Source organism: Apodemus sylvaticus, chromosome 12 (genome assembly GCF_947179515.1).
Source record: "Apodemus sylvaticus chromosome 12, mApoSyl1.1, whole genome shotgun sequence".
Taxonomy (NCBI): domain Eukaryota; kingdom Metazoa; phylum Chordata; class Mammalia; order Rodentia; family Muridae; genus Apodemus; species Apodemus sylvaticus.
The window spans coordinates 64329851-64348713 of record NC_067483.1 but is presented as its reverse complement, the minus strand read 5'-3'; the positions used below and the strand labels follow the sequence as shown (position 1 = coordinate 64348713).

The window sequence follows — 18863 nt, the reverse complement described above, 5'->3', positions numbered from 1 at the left end:
CGCAGCACAGGAGCCCATCAGGCTGGAGTAGGTGGTTCTAAACACATGGCCATGCATATTTTCTTGATTAAACTCAGCGGGTCTCAGAAGGGTGGGGGGTGCAATGAATGTGTAGGAAAGGAATTTGTAAGGAGGGGAATATGAAGATGGGAAGGAATTAAAAATGTACATTATACATGGATGAAATTGTCAGAACCAATTCAATAAAAGTCTTTTTAATGCATCACTTTGTAAGCAGCAAGTTGTAGTAATATCTTGATTTATAAATCTTTGTAACTTTTTGTTGTTGAAATAAGATCTCAGTGTGTAACTAAGACTGGTCTTACACTTACAGCTGTTTTGTCCCAGACTCGCCAGTGCTGGGATTGTAAGCTCGTGCTGCCACACCTAGCTTAGAGAAAAACTATACCTGTTATAACATTTTGCACTGAAAATAATCTTACTGAAAATGGTATTATTGTCATTTTACCAATGTGAATTCAGAGACTCAAAAAGCTAGGTGGCATGCTCTGCCAGAAGAAGGCGAGGTTGTTAGCAAGTTCTTTTTTTATTTTCCTAGAAATTAGTCCAGCCTCATATAGCTAGCTATAGAGAACTTACTATTATGTGCTGATATTTTTTTAACCCAAGTAAAACAGGAAATATGTGGTTCTGTAAGATTCTTTTAAAAGTATTTTTGATTACATTTATTTGTGTGTATACAGTGTGTGTGAGAGACAGACAGACAGACAGAATGTGTTGGGGGGAAGAATAAGAGTGAGCACAGTGTGTGTAGAGAAGTAAGAGGACAATTTGCAGGAGTTGCTGCTTTTCCTTCCACCATGTGTGTCCTGGGATCAAATGCAGGTTGTCAAGCTTGGCAGCAGGTGCAGCTAATGAACCGTCTTACTAGTGCAAGGCACTTCTGTAGAGTTCTATGATCCCAAACAATGAGATGACGATTCTTCTTCCTATTCGTCAACTGCTCTTAGTAGTAGACCATTAATAGTAAGCATTACTTAAAGAAGAAAGCATTTTCTTCCTAATCTGTCAACTTTAAAGTCAACTTTGTTGTCTCTCTTTAGGACAACTGTAGACGAGCTGAAAATGTTCTTCGTTTATGGATCATCGAAGCCAAGGACCTTGCCCCTAAAAAAAAGTATTTCTGCGAACTGTGCCTTGATGATACCCTCTTTGCTCGTACAACCAGCAAGACCAAAGCAGATAATATTTTTTGGGGTGAACATTTTGAATTCTATAGCCTTCCACCTCTTCATAGCATCACAGTTCATATTTATAAGGATGTGGAAAAAAAGAAAAAAAAGGACAAGAATAATTATGTAGGGCTAGTCAACATCCCCACTGCCAGTGTGACTGGTCGCCAGTTTGTAGAAAAGTGGTACCCAGTGAGTACACCCACACCTAACAAAGGAAAGACAGGAGGACCTTCGATTCGGATTAAGTCACGCTTCCAGACTATCACCATTCTGCCTATGGAGCAATACAAAGAGTTTGCAGAATTCATCACCAGCAACTACACCATGCTGTGTTCTGTTCTTGAGCCAGTAATTAGTGTGAGGAATAAAGAGGAGTTGGCTTGTGCCTTAGTACACATTCTTCAAAGTACTGGCAGAGCCAAGGTAAGTCAAAAGGGGCTTGTTACCTTAAAGTCTTTCTTTACCATATACAGAGAAACGAAGCTGCAGACACTGACACATACTGTCAAAGTCCAGCCTAGAAACTTTTCAGGAAAGGAAAATTGAATTAAAGGTGAGTTAAGAATACCTATTTGGAGATCCATAAGAGATTGAGGTTCTTAACTAAAGTAAAATGGTAGAACTAGCAAATACTTACTTCTAGTTTGTTTTCATGAGGTAGATAGCAAGGATGCAGTTGCTATAATAACCCCACAACATATTCTGGAGTTATTGTTGTTTTCTCTTGAAAACATGGTCTCACCATGTTACCCATTCTAGCCCCAAATTTGTGATCCTCCTTCCTCTCAGCCTCCCAAATCCCAGAATTAAAGGTATGATACAAGTGTGCCACATCAAGCCTAGCTAAAGTTTTTCTGGAGTCCTTAATCTTTCTGGAGTACTTTCTCACTGTATTTTAAGATTAACTGCTAACTATATCCTAGTGGTACAGAAGGAGATATTCAAGAAATGTACGAAGTATAAATCTTCATGGAATTAAAATTGGGATCTGAAATGAAAACACCAAGGGGTGTTGTACAGTTTTTTGGCACCTGTCTCTTGGTAATCTTTCATCCATATGGAAATGAAAACTGGAAAGACAAAATAGCAACCACCATGCGCCAGTAACGGTTAGATGCTGAAGTGTGCTTCACTGTATGTATTGAACAAAAATAAACACTATCATTGCTCGTGAAGCTTTCAGTTTTCTGGAGCACAGCATTAAGTGATTGAACAGTAAATCTGTGATTATAGTGAGACGTGCAGAAAGCAAAAAATAGTTATATGGAAGTGTAGGGAGGGGACACTGACGGGTGAGGTACCAGAGTAATCCCGGTCGTGGAGGACACAGTGTGTGAACTGAGAACTAAAGGTTTCCAGAAACTCGATTTATGGTATGGTAGAGGGGACAGCGGGAGGAGAGCACAACTGGGAACAGCATCTGCAAATATTCCTTGTGGTGAATAGAAAACGTTGTGTGTAGAAACGGCTGTATGGACTAAAAGACAGAAGAACCAGAGCAATGTACAGGGACTGGAACAGATAATAGCACTAGGTACAGTGCAGGCAGGGCAGGGCAGGGGAGAGAACTTGGAGATGCATTCAGAAATTTGTTTCAAGAGTGCAGTAGAAAATCTCTGAAGGAATTCAGAAAATAAATTTAGAGCTGGAAATACATAAGCTTTTTAATGTGTCTGTCTTTTCTCTTTCCATGGGATTTGGTGACTTGGTTTTAAAGGAGTGTCCCAGAGTATCTGCTGTTTCCATAATCTTTTCTAATGTTTGTTGCTTAACTCGGTTGCTTTCTTTCTGACATTATTCTTCCAGGATTTTCTGACTGACTTGGTGATGTCAGAAGTAGACCGTTGTGGAGAGCATGATGTCTTGATCTTCAGAGAAAACACCATTGCCACTAAATCCATTGAGGAATACCTCAAGTTGGTGGGACAACAGTACCTTCATGACGCACTTGGTATGGAAAAGGAAGATATCCATCTTCTTTGTCTTTCCGTTCTTTTTTTTTAACCTTCTAGGACAAACAAATTGAACCCAGACTCTGCCTGTATTTAGTTCATCTGACTTGAGTGATTTATATTTCAACTGTAAACTGTCCTTCCCAGCTCAGTAACCACACACATTTACTGTAACATGAGTCAAAGTAGAAAACCCATCAGCGTATACACCCATCCCCAAAACTTTGTATTTCTGATCCTAGGATATGTAGTATTATTGATATTCATTACTATTATTCATTACTAGAACTGAGGTGTTCTATTTCTCCTAAAATTATTGGGCATTCATATTATGATATGGCTGTATTACCTCAATCATAAATGGATTAACCTACCATTTATTATCATGCATACAAAGCTCTTGTCAGAAATTAAGAAATGCTTGATATTTCCTGCAGTTCTACACTTCTGTTTTAAGGTCTTTAACTAGTAACTAATTTTTGTTAAGTCATTACTTGTTGTTGACTAAGCCACTCACTTAAAGATATAGATGTAGTTATGAAATGAAATCATTGCTGATAGGATAAGGGAATATGTTAGACAAATAGCATGCTAAGGTGTGGAATAATAAGTTGGTGTGAGTTCCTTGAAGAAAATAGTGGTTTAGAGGTAGACTGCTGGTCTGTCTTAACTTCAGCTGGCCTTGTTTTCATAGCAGTCCTCCTGCCTCAGCCTCCCACTGCTAGGATTATAGACATGAGCCACCATGATCAGCAATTCATACATTGTACACTTCATACAGAATGTAATATAGTACTCTACTGTACAAACATAATGGTAGCCACATATGTGTGTAATATTATGTGTCTATTAAATAACTTTGACCTTTTAAGTAAGTGTAAAAAGGAATGAGAAACCAATGAAATTATGGCAAATTTTATTTAACACAATATATTTCAAATATTAACAGATGATCAATATGGGAATCGTTAATGATACATTTATTTTCCATACTCTGAAATGTGATGTATATTTTACATTCATCCCATATTTTAATTTATGCTAATTATATTTCTAGTGCTTATCAGTCACATGTAACCATCAACATTGGGTAGTAATAAAGGTATGCTGAATGATTATAGGGATTTTTTTGTTCACAAGGAGTTTATAATATAAAGAAATAAGATAGGATTCTTTGTTTAACTGAAAGAGAAGTTCCTGTATTCAGGACAATTAGGATTTGGCATAAAAGAAGAAAGAATGAGACATGAAATAAAAAGCATAGAAGGGAAGGAAAAAAATCAATAAACCTTTCATTGAAAAGGGGGCATGAGAGTAAAACAGTGAGATGACTCAGTGGGTAAAGGCAATTGTTACCAATGCTAGTGACCAAATTTAGTTCCTAAGACCCAATTTCCGCAAGTTGTTCTCTGACTACCTTACATGTATCATAGCACTTGTGGGCAGGGGCGCACATGCACACATACACACAGAGAGAGGGAGAGTAGAGATTGAAAGAGGGAGGGAGGGAGAGAGATCATGCAGTTTATGGCCTGCCAGATGTAAATGTTGGGAACCAAACTCAAGTCCTCTGTAAGGGCAGTACATATGCTTAACCACTTAGCCATCTCTTCAGCCCCTTGATTAGATTTATAACAGGAGTCATGGAAGTAGTAGGCTTGAAAGGGGAGAATTAAATGTTTACCTTATATGTATTCACCTTAAGTTTTGATAGGAATTTTGGGGGTGTTTCAGTGGGAAAGCAAGTGAGAACATACATCTAGACTCAGGGTGTGAGAACTCAGGGACTAACTCATATACAAGTGTTAAATAAAGCTAAGAAATTATCAAAACAAAAAGGAAAGAGCCAAAAACACACCTCATGATTCATGTCTGCTGAGACAATAAGGAATCAAAAAAAATGATTCAGAGAAAAAATGCAAAAAGAGAAAACCAGGGAAACACAGCCCTGGGCACTGATAGAAAATATAGGAAGAAAGTTAAGGAAGGGATCTTTTTCTGGGTGCCTCCTACACAGCTATATCAGGGTGAATATCAGAAACTCATTGAAGTGGATGGTGAGAAAGTGGACTGTGAGAAGCACGTGGATGCAGACATTCCCGCTGATGCTCTGGATGAAGAGTAGAAGGGCTATGCGATCCAAGTCAGGGGTAGGAACAAGGTTTCCCCTACAAGCACATGTCTCCATTCACATTAGGTGCACCTGCTGGTTAGTAAGAGGCATTCTAGAAGATTGTGTCTGTTCACAGATGCATTGTGGATACCAAGCTGAGTGTTCTCAGCATGGTTATTATTTAAAAAGAAAAGGAGAGCTGGGCAGTGGTGGCTCACACCTGTAATCCCAGCACTTGGCAGGCGGAGGCAGGCGGATTTCTGAGTTCAAGGCCAGCCTGGTCTACAGAGTGAGTTCCAGGACAGCCAGGGCTACACAGAGAAACCCTGTCTTGAAAAAACCAAATGCAAAAAAAAAAAAAAAAAACAAACAAACAAACAAAAAAGATGATGTCCACCAGCATGTTGTCAGGAAGTTATCGGCATGTTAAACAGAGAATGTGAGCCCAGGACTAAAGCCTCCAAGAGTCAGTACCTATCACTCCACGTGTCCTGCAGCACAAGTGCTCTGAAGAAACAGCACACTAAGAAGAGTGAGGAGGAGGGGCAGAAGTGTTAAACATTGGGCCCAGAGAATGAAAGAAGCCAAAGAAAAACTCCAGAAGTAGATTGCCAAGAGATGTGGGCTGGCCTTGCTGACAGCTTCCACTTCTGAGTCCAGTAAAAATAAAGAGTCTTTAAAAATTATAGTCAGATGTTGGGGGCAGGAAGAGTCAGAGGAGCTGAAGATACTGCTCAGTGGTAGCACATTTTTAAGTATTCATGATGCCCTAGATTTAAACCCAAGACTACCTTTTTTATTCTTACATTATTACTTATTTACATTTGTATATACGTGTATGATAAAAGAGGCAGCGACAGAGAGACAGAGAAAGAACAAACACAGCTTGTAGTTGGTTCTCTCCATGTGGGTGCCAGGGATCCAGCTAAAGTCCATCAGGCCTGTAGCAAGTACCTTTGCCTGTGGAGCCATTCTGCTAGCCCAAGACCACCTTTAACAAAAAATTCAAATGGTAAGAAAAAGTAGTTGTCAAATTGTTTGACAAGTTATTAAATACTACTTCAGATCAGTGAATCAAGAGGAAAGAAGCCAGACAAAGGTGGCACATGCCTTTAGTCCTAAGCACTTGAAGGCAGAGGCAGATAGATCTGTGTGAGTTCGAGGCCAAACTGGTCTACAAAGCCAGTTACAGGATAGCCAGGACTACGCGGAGAAACACTGTCTTGAAAAATTAGAAAATAGAAAATAAAAGGAGGGAATCGTAAGTGGTAAATGTAACGCCTGACTGGTCAGGAGGTAGGGCTGGGTTTCCGTGAAGCATACCTGCTGTGGGAACAATTCCTTATCTGAACAACAGGTTTGTTTTCTTCATTTCTGTTATCTTGAAATCTACTCAGTTGCTTTGGTATAAGATCTAATAGGGATTATGAGGAAAAACATTTGATTTTCACTATATTAGAAAAGACACTATTAATCTCATTTATATAGGCACTTACTATAATTATTTATTACATGTCATGGTTTGCTTTAATGACTTATGTTATCCTATAAAAGGTAATAATGAAGCATCTCTAACAGTATTCTCTATTTTGTGAACATGAAAGTGAGAATATTGATATTGTAAGATCTATTTGCTTAAAGATATTTCTGAATTAAATGTCCAAAGTGATAAATGTATACCAAGTCCTTTGATACAATAATGAATAATTAAATATCTAATGAGCTTACCAAGCAAGGCATGAAAATTAATTCATTGAGCATGGGAAACAATTCAGATAACCTCTCAAAGATCTCTTTCAATATTCTGTACCCTAATAGCATAGGCTAGAGTAAAGAAAATGGTTGTAGCTTCTAAGAGCATAAAAGCAATTAACTCATAAGATTCTCCATACTGAGATTGGATTGTAATCTTCTTAATGAAGTTTTGTTGTATGTCATACGCTTTAAGCAAAAAGCAAAAAGAGGTGCTATTTCCAAACTCTTTGATTTTAGAAACTGCCAGTGAGGCCTGGGGGTTGTAGTTTATTGGTAATTTAATATCCACCCATCCTTAAAGAAAGTTGCCTGTCATATAATATCATCTAGCTTTGTTGGTTGTCTTGATCTTAAAGCATTACTCTTTACTGAAAAAACCTCTGCTTTATTTAGACTTAGGTCTTCCATCTGTTAGCTCACTTCACCTAACTGATTTGAGTCAACTTGTTGGTGTCTTGTGACAGAAGAAATGCCATCTGTAAAACATAAATCTCTCAGAAGATGTCATTTCCATGCTGGTGTTGGAGGCAAATGCCTTTCAGCAGTAATAAGTCAACTTAGACCTACACATGAAATGTTGATGATAGTAATGATTTGGTGATTTACATAGAAAACACATAATAGAACTGAGCATGGTGGAACATGTTTGTATTTCTGTCAGTTTCAAGGTAAAGGCTTGAACAAGTTAAACAAGCAAGGTAAACTGCTTAACAAGTTTGTCGTTAGTAGATGAGATCTTTCCTAAAGGGGGAAACGGGCGGGTTGGGGTGATGGCTTAAGTGGTTAAGAGTGCTTGTTGCTCTTTCAGAGAACCAACAATGGGTCCCCAGCACCTTCATGGGGGCTCATAACCATTCACAACTCCAGTAGCAATGATTTTGATGATGTCACTTTCTGATCTCCACTGACACCAGGCACTTGGGCAGTGCACATACAGACATGTACACATAAAACTAATTTTTTTTTAATTTAAAAAGTGTTTTCAAAGAAGGGGCTAGAGATGTGGCTAAGCATTTAAGAGAGCTTGCTTGCTGATTGTCATGAAGCCCGCAGTTGGATAACACCACCACATAGTAGCTAGGTGTCCATAGACATCTATAACTCCAGCCCCCGTGTGTAAAGGCATGCTCATCAACACACATACGTGCTTATACTCATGTAAGTACAGATGAATAAATTAATATTTTCACAATTCAAAGAAATTACCTTTTTAGATGCAAACCTATTTTAAAAAAGCTTCATCGTTTCAGCATACTACGCATTATCAGATATAAGTTGTAATTGTAAAAAGGAGAATTTTCTGAATTTTAATAATATTTTTAAGGTATCTCATCTTTTGAGGCTCTGTAGTGCTAGTACCACAAACAATTTGTGTCTGGACCCTGAGTATTTACTTGAAGAATGAAAGAAAATAGTATTTATATTATTAATATTTCCCTAGAATAGTTGTGACCCAAATGAACACCCTTAACAGAATTTTAGATTTCCAGTTTGACCAATTATTACCAAAATATTTGAAGATGATAATTTTAAATTTACATTAAATGGAATAGATTATGTGGAAACATGGAACAATCATAATCTTATGAGAATTGTTAACATTTTCTAAACATTACCAGTTTTAGTGATTTTTGCTTTAAAGTAGCATATTTTGTACATAATAATGCTTTCTATATGAAGCCCAACTAAGTGCCAAAAACAATACTACATTCCGGAGTGCTCCTTATCACAAGTCTACGTGTTTTATCATGTCTAATGCTAATAAAGCAGCCATGGCCAGGGCTTGACCTTAGATCTCTCTTGATACTATAGTGCATATTTATATTCATTCTCTCTCTTCTCTCTCTCTCTCTCTCTCTCTCTCTCTCTCTCTCTCTCTCTCTCTCTCTCCCTCCCTCCCTCCCTCCCTCCCTCCCTCCCTCCTTCCCTCCCTCTCTCTCATTTTCTGTGTGTGTGTGTAATAATGCATGTGAATAAATATGCACAATAGTATAAAACATGGACTATTAGAAGATATTGAAGAAGCATACATAGTAGAGTTAAACAGATAAGTTGATATCAGAAAATATTAAGCATATCTTTATAGACAGGCTATTTGGCCAGTGCTTGTAAACCATTGTCTATGGAAAGCATATAAGATATATGTATGTATATGTATGTATACATACCTATCTATATAAAGAAATGTTGCAGTTTTGTGTGGAAGGTTAAATTACTGTCCCCAATGCTAGTGATAGACCTGAAAAGCCTTGCTTGGATCTGTTTGACACCAGCATTACCCCTAAAACCTTAGTTGGGTTGCCTGTTCAATCAAGCTTGGGTTGAGTTTTTTACCTGGAATGATATTACTTAAACAACTAGGGGGAAGCTCTGCTACAAGTTCATGATAATTAAATATGTTCTGTGTTTCCAATAAAAGATACTATATTTTTAAATCAAATTGTCGCTATGTTTATAACTAACGGTGATGCTGGTGATGGGCTGTATTCTGCTTCCAGGATAAAGAGAATAAACATAGTGCATGGGTGGGGACTGTTAGCTTGTAAAGCAGTGATGCCTCATAGTCTCTCCATACCTGGGCTGAGAAAAGAAAACTCTCAAGAGTGCTCAGTCATTGTGTATTCTGTTTAGGAAGCTAGAGTATGGTTATAGTACTTGTCACCTTTTCTCTTTGATCAGGAGAGTTCATCAAAGCCTTATATGAATCAGACGAGAACTGTGAAGTAGATCCCAGCAAGTGTTCATCTAGTGAACTAATAGACCATCAGAGCAACCTGAAAATGTGCTGTGAGTTGGCTTTCTGCAAGATCATCAACTCATACTGGTGAGCTTGTGTCCTTGCCAAAGAACCTACTTTTTCCAAATGAAAGTCAACACAAGGAAAGGACTTGAAGGAAATTGCAAGATCCTCCTTCCTTAATGCTGTCTAAAATGTCACCCTTCACTGTAAGCAGGACTATCTGTCAGCAGTCTACTTCCTAATACCTAAAAGTAGAGGTTGGAGATGTGGGGCAGGGTTGTTTTATTTGGTTTGGTTTGGTTTGGTTTTTACTTTTAAATTTTTAGCTAGTATGGAACAGATGTATTCATAAATTTTGATCTTTTCTCTACCACAAGCAAATGGTGACTTTAGGAAGATTTTTCATGATCAGCCTTTAGGGGTGTTATGGTGAGCTGTGTTAAACCAGACAGTTACTCAGGAACCTTATGCCATTTTCCCACTTAGCTAAACTAAATTTGTACTAATCCAGAGTTTTGTAACTTTTCAGTTTCAAATTGCCATCTGGCCTTCTGTGAATTTCCCCATCATGTCAGCCGTGACTCAGGCTGATCCCCATCCCTAGATGTCTAATGGGTCCTCCTCCTAGCTCAGCCCTAGGTCAGTGGAGTCCTGGGTTCAAGTGGGGTCACTTATACTTTCATGTGTCATGACACTTTTATATTTAGAGGTTTGGGGGTTTTGTGTGTGTATGTTTTCCCTTTTCTGTAGTGTCTTCCCTCGTGAGTTGAAAGAAGTGTTTGCATCATGGAAGCAGCAGTGCCTGAACCGAGGCAAGCAAGACATCAGTGAGCGGCTCATCAGTGCCTCATTGTTTCTCCGTTTTCTTTGCCCAGCCATTATGTCTCCCAGTCTTTTCAACCTGATGCAGGAGTATCCTGATGATCGAACATCTCGGACACTAACTCTTATTGCCAAGGTCATTCAGAACCTGGCCAACTTTGCCAAGTAAGGGAAACTACTACCCTGACCCTTTTTAAAACACCTGGGTTTAAAAATTCATGAGCATTTGGATGAGGCTAGGGAGCCACATACCTACTCTTACTACATTTTTATTGCAGTGTCAATAAAATTTTTAAAAGGGAAACAAATATTAAGCTCTGGTACAAACATTTATTGAAATATTTATAACAATTTAAAGTAATTTTTATAAAAATATCCAATAATATGAAAATGCTGATAACTTTAAATACTAACTAAAAGATAGATCGCAAAATGATACATATACTATCATTTTAGCAATATGAAAAAATAATACAGGTGTGAGAATATTGGGAAAAGGCTGGTAATATGCTTACATTATATGTACAAGTGTTGTCAAAAGAGCCAACACTTGAAATTTATTAATATCGTAAGTTAGAGGTAGTATCTATAATTTAGTTTAAAATGATTCTATATAATAAAACAAAGAGTGTTCGTATCTGGAGAGAATGAAAGCAAACCTGCCCCTCCCCAAATGTTAGCAATTGGTTGATAGAGATGAAAAGCAAATGGGTGTTTGTTATTCTTCCAACTTTTCTATAGGCTTAGAAAACCAAAAACAGTGACTCACACCTTCAATCCCTGCACTAGAAACAAGTGCGACTCTGGGAGTCTAAGGCCACCTGGGCTACATTGGTTATAGGGCAGCCAGCCATTGAGACTGTCTCCAAGAAAAAAGGAAGGAAGGAGGAGATAGGGTGAAGGAGGGAGGAAAGGGAAAAGGAAAAGGAATGGAAAGAAAAGAACCAGGGAAGAGTTCACACACTGCAAAGTTGATTACAGGTATATTTAATGTTGAGACACACAAGTGTCTACCAACAGTGTGTGGAAGAAAAACTGTCAGTGAAGCAGATTGTCCTCTCATATAGCGTTTTGTAGGTTTTTTTAAATTTTTCATTTATTTTTATATGTATAGGTGTTTTGCTTGCATGTGTGTTTGTGTACCACATGTGTGTCTGGTGCCTGCAAAGTCCAGAAGAAGGCATTGGATTTTCTGGGACTGGAGTGAGAGACCATCGTGAGCCACTGTGTGTGTGCTGGGAAAGGAACCTGGAAGAGTGGCGCTCGCATTCTTAATTTCTGAACCATCTCTCTAGCCCTCTAATAGAATAATTTTTAATTCACTGTTTGAATTTTATGGACGTCATAGCTAGGTCAAGACAGAAAGATTTGCCCACATTTGAGTTGTATCTTATAAAATTACTTTTAGGTTATGTTGGGACAGGTTTTATATAAAGTTGTATAGATAAAATCTAGAAGGACAGAAATTTCTTCTCTGATGAAATACAGAGCATGAACGGACTTAGAAAAAGCCCGCTCCCATACAATCTCCCCTTGTGCAAGAATTGCAGTCCATGGTTTTAATTACCTATGATCAACTCCTGTCCAAAAATATTAAATTGGAAGTTCTAGGAACACACCATTCTGAGTCGCAAACATTTCATGAAGTCTAGCTCAGTCCAACCCAGAATATCAGTCATCCATTTATTCTATATATCTGTGAAGTATGTGCCACCTATCTATTACTAGGCTCCTAGTTTTTATGTTAACTAATGAAGCATCATAATACTTATATTCAAATAACCTTTTATTACTTAGAAATAGTCCCCCAAAAACAAAATAGTTTTTCTGGCAGTTTGGATGTGCTAAAGAAAAATTATGAAGTCATTTTAAGATTGGTTTTGCTGGGGGTCTTTTTGTTTTGTTTTGTTTTGTTTTGTTTTGTTTTTAATGAGTGCATGTGTAGGGCAAAACATAGTGTTCCATGATATCTACAGTTTCAGGCATCAGTTGGAGGTCTTCAATATGAACCATGGGTAAAGAAGAGACTACTGTGGAATATATTTGGAAACTGAAATTAGTTAAATTGACAGTTGTCTTGATGGGCATTTGCTAGATAACTAGGGGCTGTATTATATGAGAATTTTGAAGACCAAAAAAAGGCATTTTGTTTCTACCCTTGAGATCTTTCAACATGAATTAAAGTAATACTAAAAAAGAATATTGTAGCAGTTACCACTTAAAGAAACAAAATCCTCATCACAAAAAATAATTTGTATGCCAACTCAAAATATTAATATCTTTTCTTGATCTATGTTCTCTCTTATTTTCTCACCTAATTCAGGTTTGGTAACAAAGAGGAGTACATGGCATTCATGAATGATTTTTTAGAGCACGAATGGGGTGGAATGAAGCGGTTCCTTTTGGAGATCTCTAATCCTGACACCATCTCAAACACCCCAGGCTTCGATGGTTACATTGATTTGGGCAGAGAACTGTCAGTCTTGCATTCCTTACTGTGGGAAGTAGTTTCCCAACTTGATAAGGTAAAGTAGGAGGGAGGGTAGTGGGAAATGGGAGATACTGACCCTTAGTGTCCAGATTCTAGCAATCATCTGTGATGAAAGCACACAGCCTTTCTGCTGGTTAAGCAAACCTTCTTTACTTTAGACATCTAAAAATAAATGATAATCATTGAGTGATGTTCAACCAAAATTCCTAGAAAGCCATGGTATCATTGATTATCTGAGCTAGTGAAATATTTCTATAAATTTATCTCTCTTAGTTATCTGAGCTAATGAAATATTTCTATAAATTTATAGAGTTAACTATAGAAAGTTTTCAGATATGAGCATGTATATACATATCTGAAACATATATATATACCCTGCCTGTGTATGTGTATATATATATATGCATATATACATATCTGAAAACTTGCCTAGAAACTATTACCAAATAAATACTAGAGTGCGCATCTTTATCTGTATGGGAGAAACTTCTGGTAATTTCGAAGGACAAGATCGTTTTTAAAAATACAGGTTTGCCAATGTATTGTTTGTCATATTTAAGCTAGCCTCACCATGGAGAAGTTGTTTGTCCTACTGCGTATGTCAGACTTGGATATAATTTTTACAACTAAAAGCCATATAGGATCTGAAAATGTGGGTGTTTTCTTTATCTACCTATGTGAATTAAGAATACAAAAATAGCCAAGCAATGGTGGTACACACCTTTAATCCCAGCACTTTGGAGGAAACCCTGTCTCGAAAGAGAGAGAGAGAGAGAGAGAGAGAGAGAGAGAGAGAGAGAGAGAGAGAGAGAGAGAGAGAGAGAGAAGGAAGGAAGGAAGGAAAGGAAGGAAGGAAGGAAGGAAGGAAGGAAGGAAGGAAGGAAAAAAGAAAGAGAAAAGAAAAAAGAATATAAAAATAATTTATTTTCTAATGACACATGAACTTTCATTATTTTAATAACTTAATGTAAAGTATACCAATCATTTTCTTCATTCTGGGATCTTACAAAGAGGAGTATATTCTATAGTAGAAAATAGTTCAGTAATCAGTGTTATTCTTATGTGATAAGGACTTGTTTTCTTAAATTTTCCTTAGCTCTAAAATGTTATATATAATAATGTCGAGTAATAAACGTCTTAGTAAGTTTCACTTTCTAAAATAAATATATAGATGGGAGTGTGTCCACTGGTTCTTAAAATGTTTATAAAACCATAAACCATTCCTTATTCTCAAGAACTACATCTTCACTTTGAGAAATGCCAGGTAGATATTAAGTTGAAGTTATGTAGAAGATAAATTCTTCTTATATGAATCTTAGCACTGTTGAGCAAGTAAAGGCATTTATCAGATGACATTCATACCTACTGAGAGTGGAAGAGTCCGATAGTTGGCTGGAGCATGTAGCTAAGTGTGAGAGCACCTGCCTGGCATGCACAGACCTTAGGTTTGAATGCTAGCAATAAATGCATACAATATAATTCCATAAGTACACCTTCCCGTCATGAACAAGGCCCTGGGTTTGCTTGCCGGACTCAACACACACACATACACATACACACACACACCTACACCTACCTTAATGATCTTTGAGAAGCTAAAGAATCCCTGAAGGCAACCATCACTGTTGGCCTAAAATGAGTTGAGGATTCCATGAGGATAAGAATTCCATTAGGACTGCTGAATGAAGTAGCACAACCCTTGAATCCCAGTACTCGGAAGGCAGATAGGTGGATCTACCTGAGTTTGAGGCTAGCCTAGTCTACAAAGTGTGTTCAGAGACAGACCAGACTAATAAAGCAATTATTTTAAAAATTGTTGTTAGATAAGTACATCAATAAGATATACATGCAGTTATTTTTTTAAATAAATCTCATTAATTCATGAAGTCTCTTTTAACAAATTTTTTGTGTAGGCGCATTTCTTCATTTTTAATCTTTAGTCTTGGGAACTAGAAGTTTATCTAGACATATCTGAGAAGAGTGAAAGATATGATTTTACTGGTTTGGTTTGGTTTTTAACAGAAGACTCAGTTGACAGTGAGTCAAGGTTCCCAAGATTAAGTGGGATAGTGGGTTGTAATGTAAACTAACTGCACTCCCTGCAGTTCTCTGGGTCCCTGAGGGGTAGCACCTTCCTGTATGTTGGCATGCATTGCTTTCCTCACATAATCCTTTTTCTTTGGAAGTTTCATCACACTAGCCAATCATCTGATCCTGAAGTTTCTTTTGGTTAGAAGGTGTTTGGTTCTTCCATTTCCCTCTCCATCTTGGTCTGGTAGCCACTCAAAGCCTTAGTGTGCTTTGCATGCATATTTTAGTCGGAATGGCAATTGTTTGTTTGTTTGTTTGTTTGTTTTGAGCATGTCTTTTAATTTTTATTTGCATAATCCTAATTTCTATTTCTTTCTTTTCTCAATGTCTCCTGCACCTTGTTCCGCCTCCTCCATTCATCTCGACGCCATGGTTCCGCTGCTCCATAACAATGCATTATGAACTTGCCACTCCCATATGCAATACCTACCCTCCCTCCAACCTGCATTCTTCCATCAATGGGCATCATTGTCCCCAAAACAATATGTTGTGGATATCACAATGCTTATTGTCCAATTAGGGTGAAAATTCCTTCCTACAGGCAACTGTGGCAAAATTGGGACCTCTCCCTCGTGTTCTTGCTGATATTACCAAGTCTCTGACTAACCCTACGCCAATACAGCAGCAGCTAAGACGTTTCGCTGAACACAGCTCCAGTCCAAATGTCAGTGGAAGCCTCTCCTCTGGGCTACAGAAAATATTTGAAGACCCCACTGACAGGTATGAATGAGAGGGTCCGAATGCTGCTTCCCCAACAGATAATATTTAGATTTTACAGAAACCTATTTATTTTTTAAGTTTGTAACTTAACAAGTTATAAGCAACTGAAAAGAGTCACAAGATAAACCCAGTTGTTTGTCACAGTGCACACAGTATTTCTTACTTTCTAGGATGATACTGTAGTGCTTTAGAATGTAAATATACAGAGATCATTCATGCTTCATAGAAGATGAAGGGCTTTTATAAAACTCATATTTTCTTACTGTCTGCCACTCTCCAGACCAGTGGTTCTCAACCTTCTCAGTACTGAAACCCTTTTCCAGTTCTTCATGTCGTGGTGACCCCCCCCATAATAAAATTGTTTCATTGCTACTTCATAACTATAATTTTGCTACTATTAGAAATCATAATATAAATATCTAATATGCAAGATATTTAATATGCCATACCCCAAAATATCTCAACCCATAGGTTAAGAATCTCCGCTGTAGACCCTCAGTTAAAAACCATTTTATGGTTTTATGTCTATGTCTGCTTGGGTGGGTCAATAAAATGTTGAGCCTTAGACTTTGTGCTCTGAATTGGCAAGGTTTGAAGATTTAGACAGAACTAAATATGAATAAGAGTATTTGGGAGAGTGTTCTAACTTAGTAAAAGCTGAAGACAATGATGAGTGGTATATTATTTTCCATCTTTGAGAAAAAACTAGCAATGCTAGATTTTACTCTAAGAATTATAGCGATGAAATCTGATTTTCTATAGAAATAAAACTTCCGCATTGGACCTGTGAAACTTCAGAAGAGTTCATATGCCCAAAAGGAAAAACTATTATGTTGATTTTGCTTCAAGAGTAATTAGGGGCCATTCTTTTTCCACAGTGATTTGCATAAACTAAAGTCACCAAGCCAGGATAACACAGACAGCTATTTCAGAGGAAAGACATTATTGTTGGTTCAGCAAGCCTCCTCCCAGAGCATGACGTACTCTGAAAAGGATGAGAAGGAAAACAGCCTTCCTAATGGTCGGAGCATCTCCCTCATGGACCTCCAGGATACTCACGCTGCTCAGGTGGAGCATGCATCTGTCATGCTTGATGTGCCTCTACGCCTCGCAGGAAGCCAGCTGTCTATAACCCAGGTAGCTAGCATCAAGCAACTTCGGGAAACCCAGAGCACTCCCCAGAGTGCACCTCAAGTGAGAAGACCCCTGCACCCAGCCTTGAACCAGCCAGGAAGTCTCCAGCCCTTGTCATTCCAGAATCCTGTCTATCACCTCAACAATCCAGTTCCAGCAATGCCAAAGGCCTCTGCAGATTCCAGTTTGGAGAACCTAAGCACTGCCAGTTCTAGAAGCCAAAGTAATAGTGAAGACTTCAAACTCAGTGGACCCAGCAACAGCAGCATGGAAGATTTCACCAAAAGAAGCTCACACAGTGAAGACTTCTCCAGGCGACACACTGTACCAGACAGACACATACCTCTTGCTCTGCCACGACAAAATAGTACTGGGCAGTCCCAAATCCGAAAACTGGACCAGTCTGGGTTAGGTGCCCGAGCCAAAGCACCCCCATCTCTGCCACACAGTGCTTCCTTGCGTAGCACAGGGAGCATGTCAGTGGCATCTGCAGCCCTGGTGGCTGAACCTGTGCAGAATGGGAGCCGGTCCAGGCAGCAGTCCTCTTCCTCCAGAGAGAGCCCTGTTCCCAAAGTGAGAGCAATCCAGAGACAACAGACACAGCAGGTAGGGTGCGCTAAAAGGCATTCGTCTCTGCTTGCATGGGCAGCTGCGTTGGCCCTTTATGTATAAAGTGTCCAGAACTGAATTGACAATAATGTTTCTACAACCTTTAAACAGAAGAAAGGAAGGAAAAGGTTTGGGGGAAGGGGTGCTTCTGGATAGGGAAGCAGAAGAAGGAGAGCAGAAAGGAGCTTGACTCATTACAGTTAGGAGACACAAACACTCAGGAGGCTTTTCCTTTCCATGAGGAATAGCACCTTTCCTTCAAGGTGTATGCTTAGAGCACTGTGTAATTGATAATTACACAGTGAAATAGGAAATTCATAGTCAAAATCAACTGGAATCTGGAAATTAATCCTTAATTTTTTTTCCCTTAAGCTTCCAGAGTAAAGTTTTATGTTCTGAGCTGACAGTTTAATATAACTGATCTCTACTTCATCCCCCACCTCCCTGTGGAAATGCCAAGTCCCACGTGCCTTTTCCTGGAAATGGCTAGAATAATAAACAACTGAACAAACACCTAGAGACACAAGGGAAGAAAGGAGAAGATACAAAAGTGCAGATGGCTGATAAGTACTTGAAATATTTGTACAACTCTTAACATTACTACATACATGAACAAGTCCTGCTCATGTCACACCAATGTTACATTTTAAAGTTTTACTTATTTGCCCAAAATGTAATCATTCCCTCCTTAATGTGATCATTTATATATTTTTGCCCTTAGATATAAACTAATAACTTTAGAGAGATCTCTTTATTTTATTTATTTACTTATTTATCTTGGAGGTAGGGTCTCACTGAGTAACTGTGGCTGGCCTTGATCTCACAGAAATTAGCCTGCCTCTACCTCCCTAGTACTAAAATTACAGTCTTACACCACTATACCTGGCTTAAATATTTGTGTTCTTTGAGAATTTGCATAAAATGAGTTTTGATCAAATCCAACCATATTCTCTCTCCTCCAGCTCCTCCCCACTCAACCCCACTTTCTGTGAGTTTTTGGTGTGGTGTGTGTGTGTGTGTGTGTGTGTGTACGTGTGTGCACGTGTGCGCGTGCGCACATAGCCCTTAGGTACAGACTACCTACTGGAACATGAGTACTTTTTGAGGAATGGTATCCCCACAGCCAGCTTACTCTCCCTCCCCTGGCAGCACTCAGGTGCCAGTGGCTTCTCAGCAATTGGAAGACTTTCTGATCCCTTCCCCTGTCTATGTTGGGATTTTAACTGGCTTGATTTTGTAC

General features: G+C 38.4%; 1 protein-coding gene across 2 annotated transcripts in view; it reads left to right on the top strand.

Annotated features, from left to right (window-relative positions):
* Positions 1-18863, top strand: part of Rasal2 (RAS protein activator like 2) — a 294721-nt gene that overhangs the window by 254318 nt on the left and 21540 nt on the right. The window contains exons 8-14 of one of the 2 annotated variants that reach the window (XM_052200582.1): positions 1065-1619; positions 3003-3147; positions 9696-9840; positions 10507-10743; positions 12902-13103; positions 15702-15880; positions 16759-17620. In XM_052200582.1, coding sequence (XP_052056542.1) covers positions 1065-1619; positions 3003-3147; positions 9696-9840; positions 10507-10743; positions 12902-13103; positions 15702-15880; positions 16759-17620 — 2325 coding nt within the window. Of the gene's footprint in view, positions 1-1064; positions 1620-3002; positions 3148-9695; positions 9841-10506; positions 10744-12901; positions 13104-15680; positions 15881-16758; positions 17621-18863 lie in introns of both variants that reach the window. The other variant, XM_052200581.1, reaches the window with a different exon arrangement.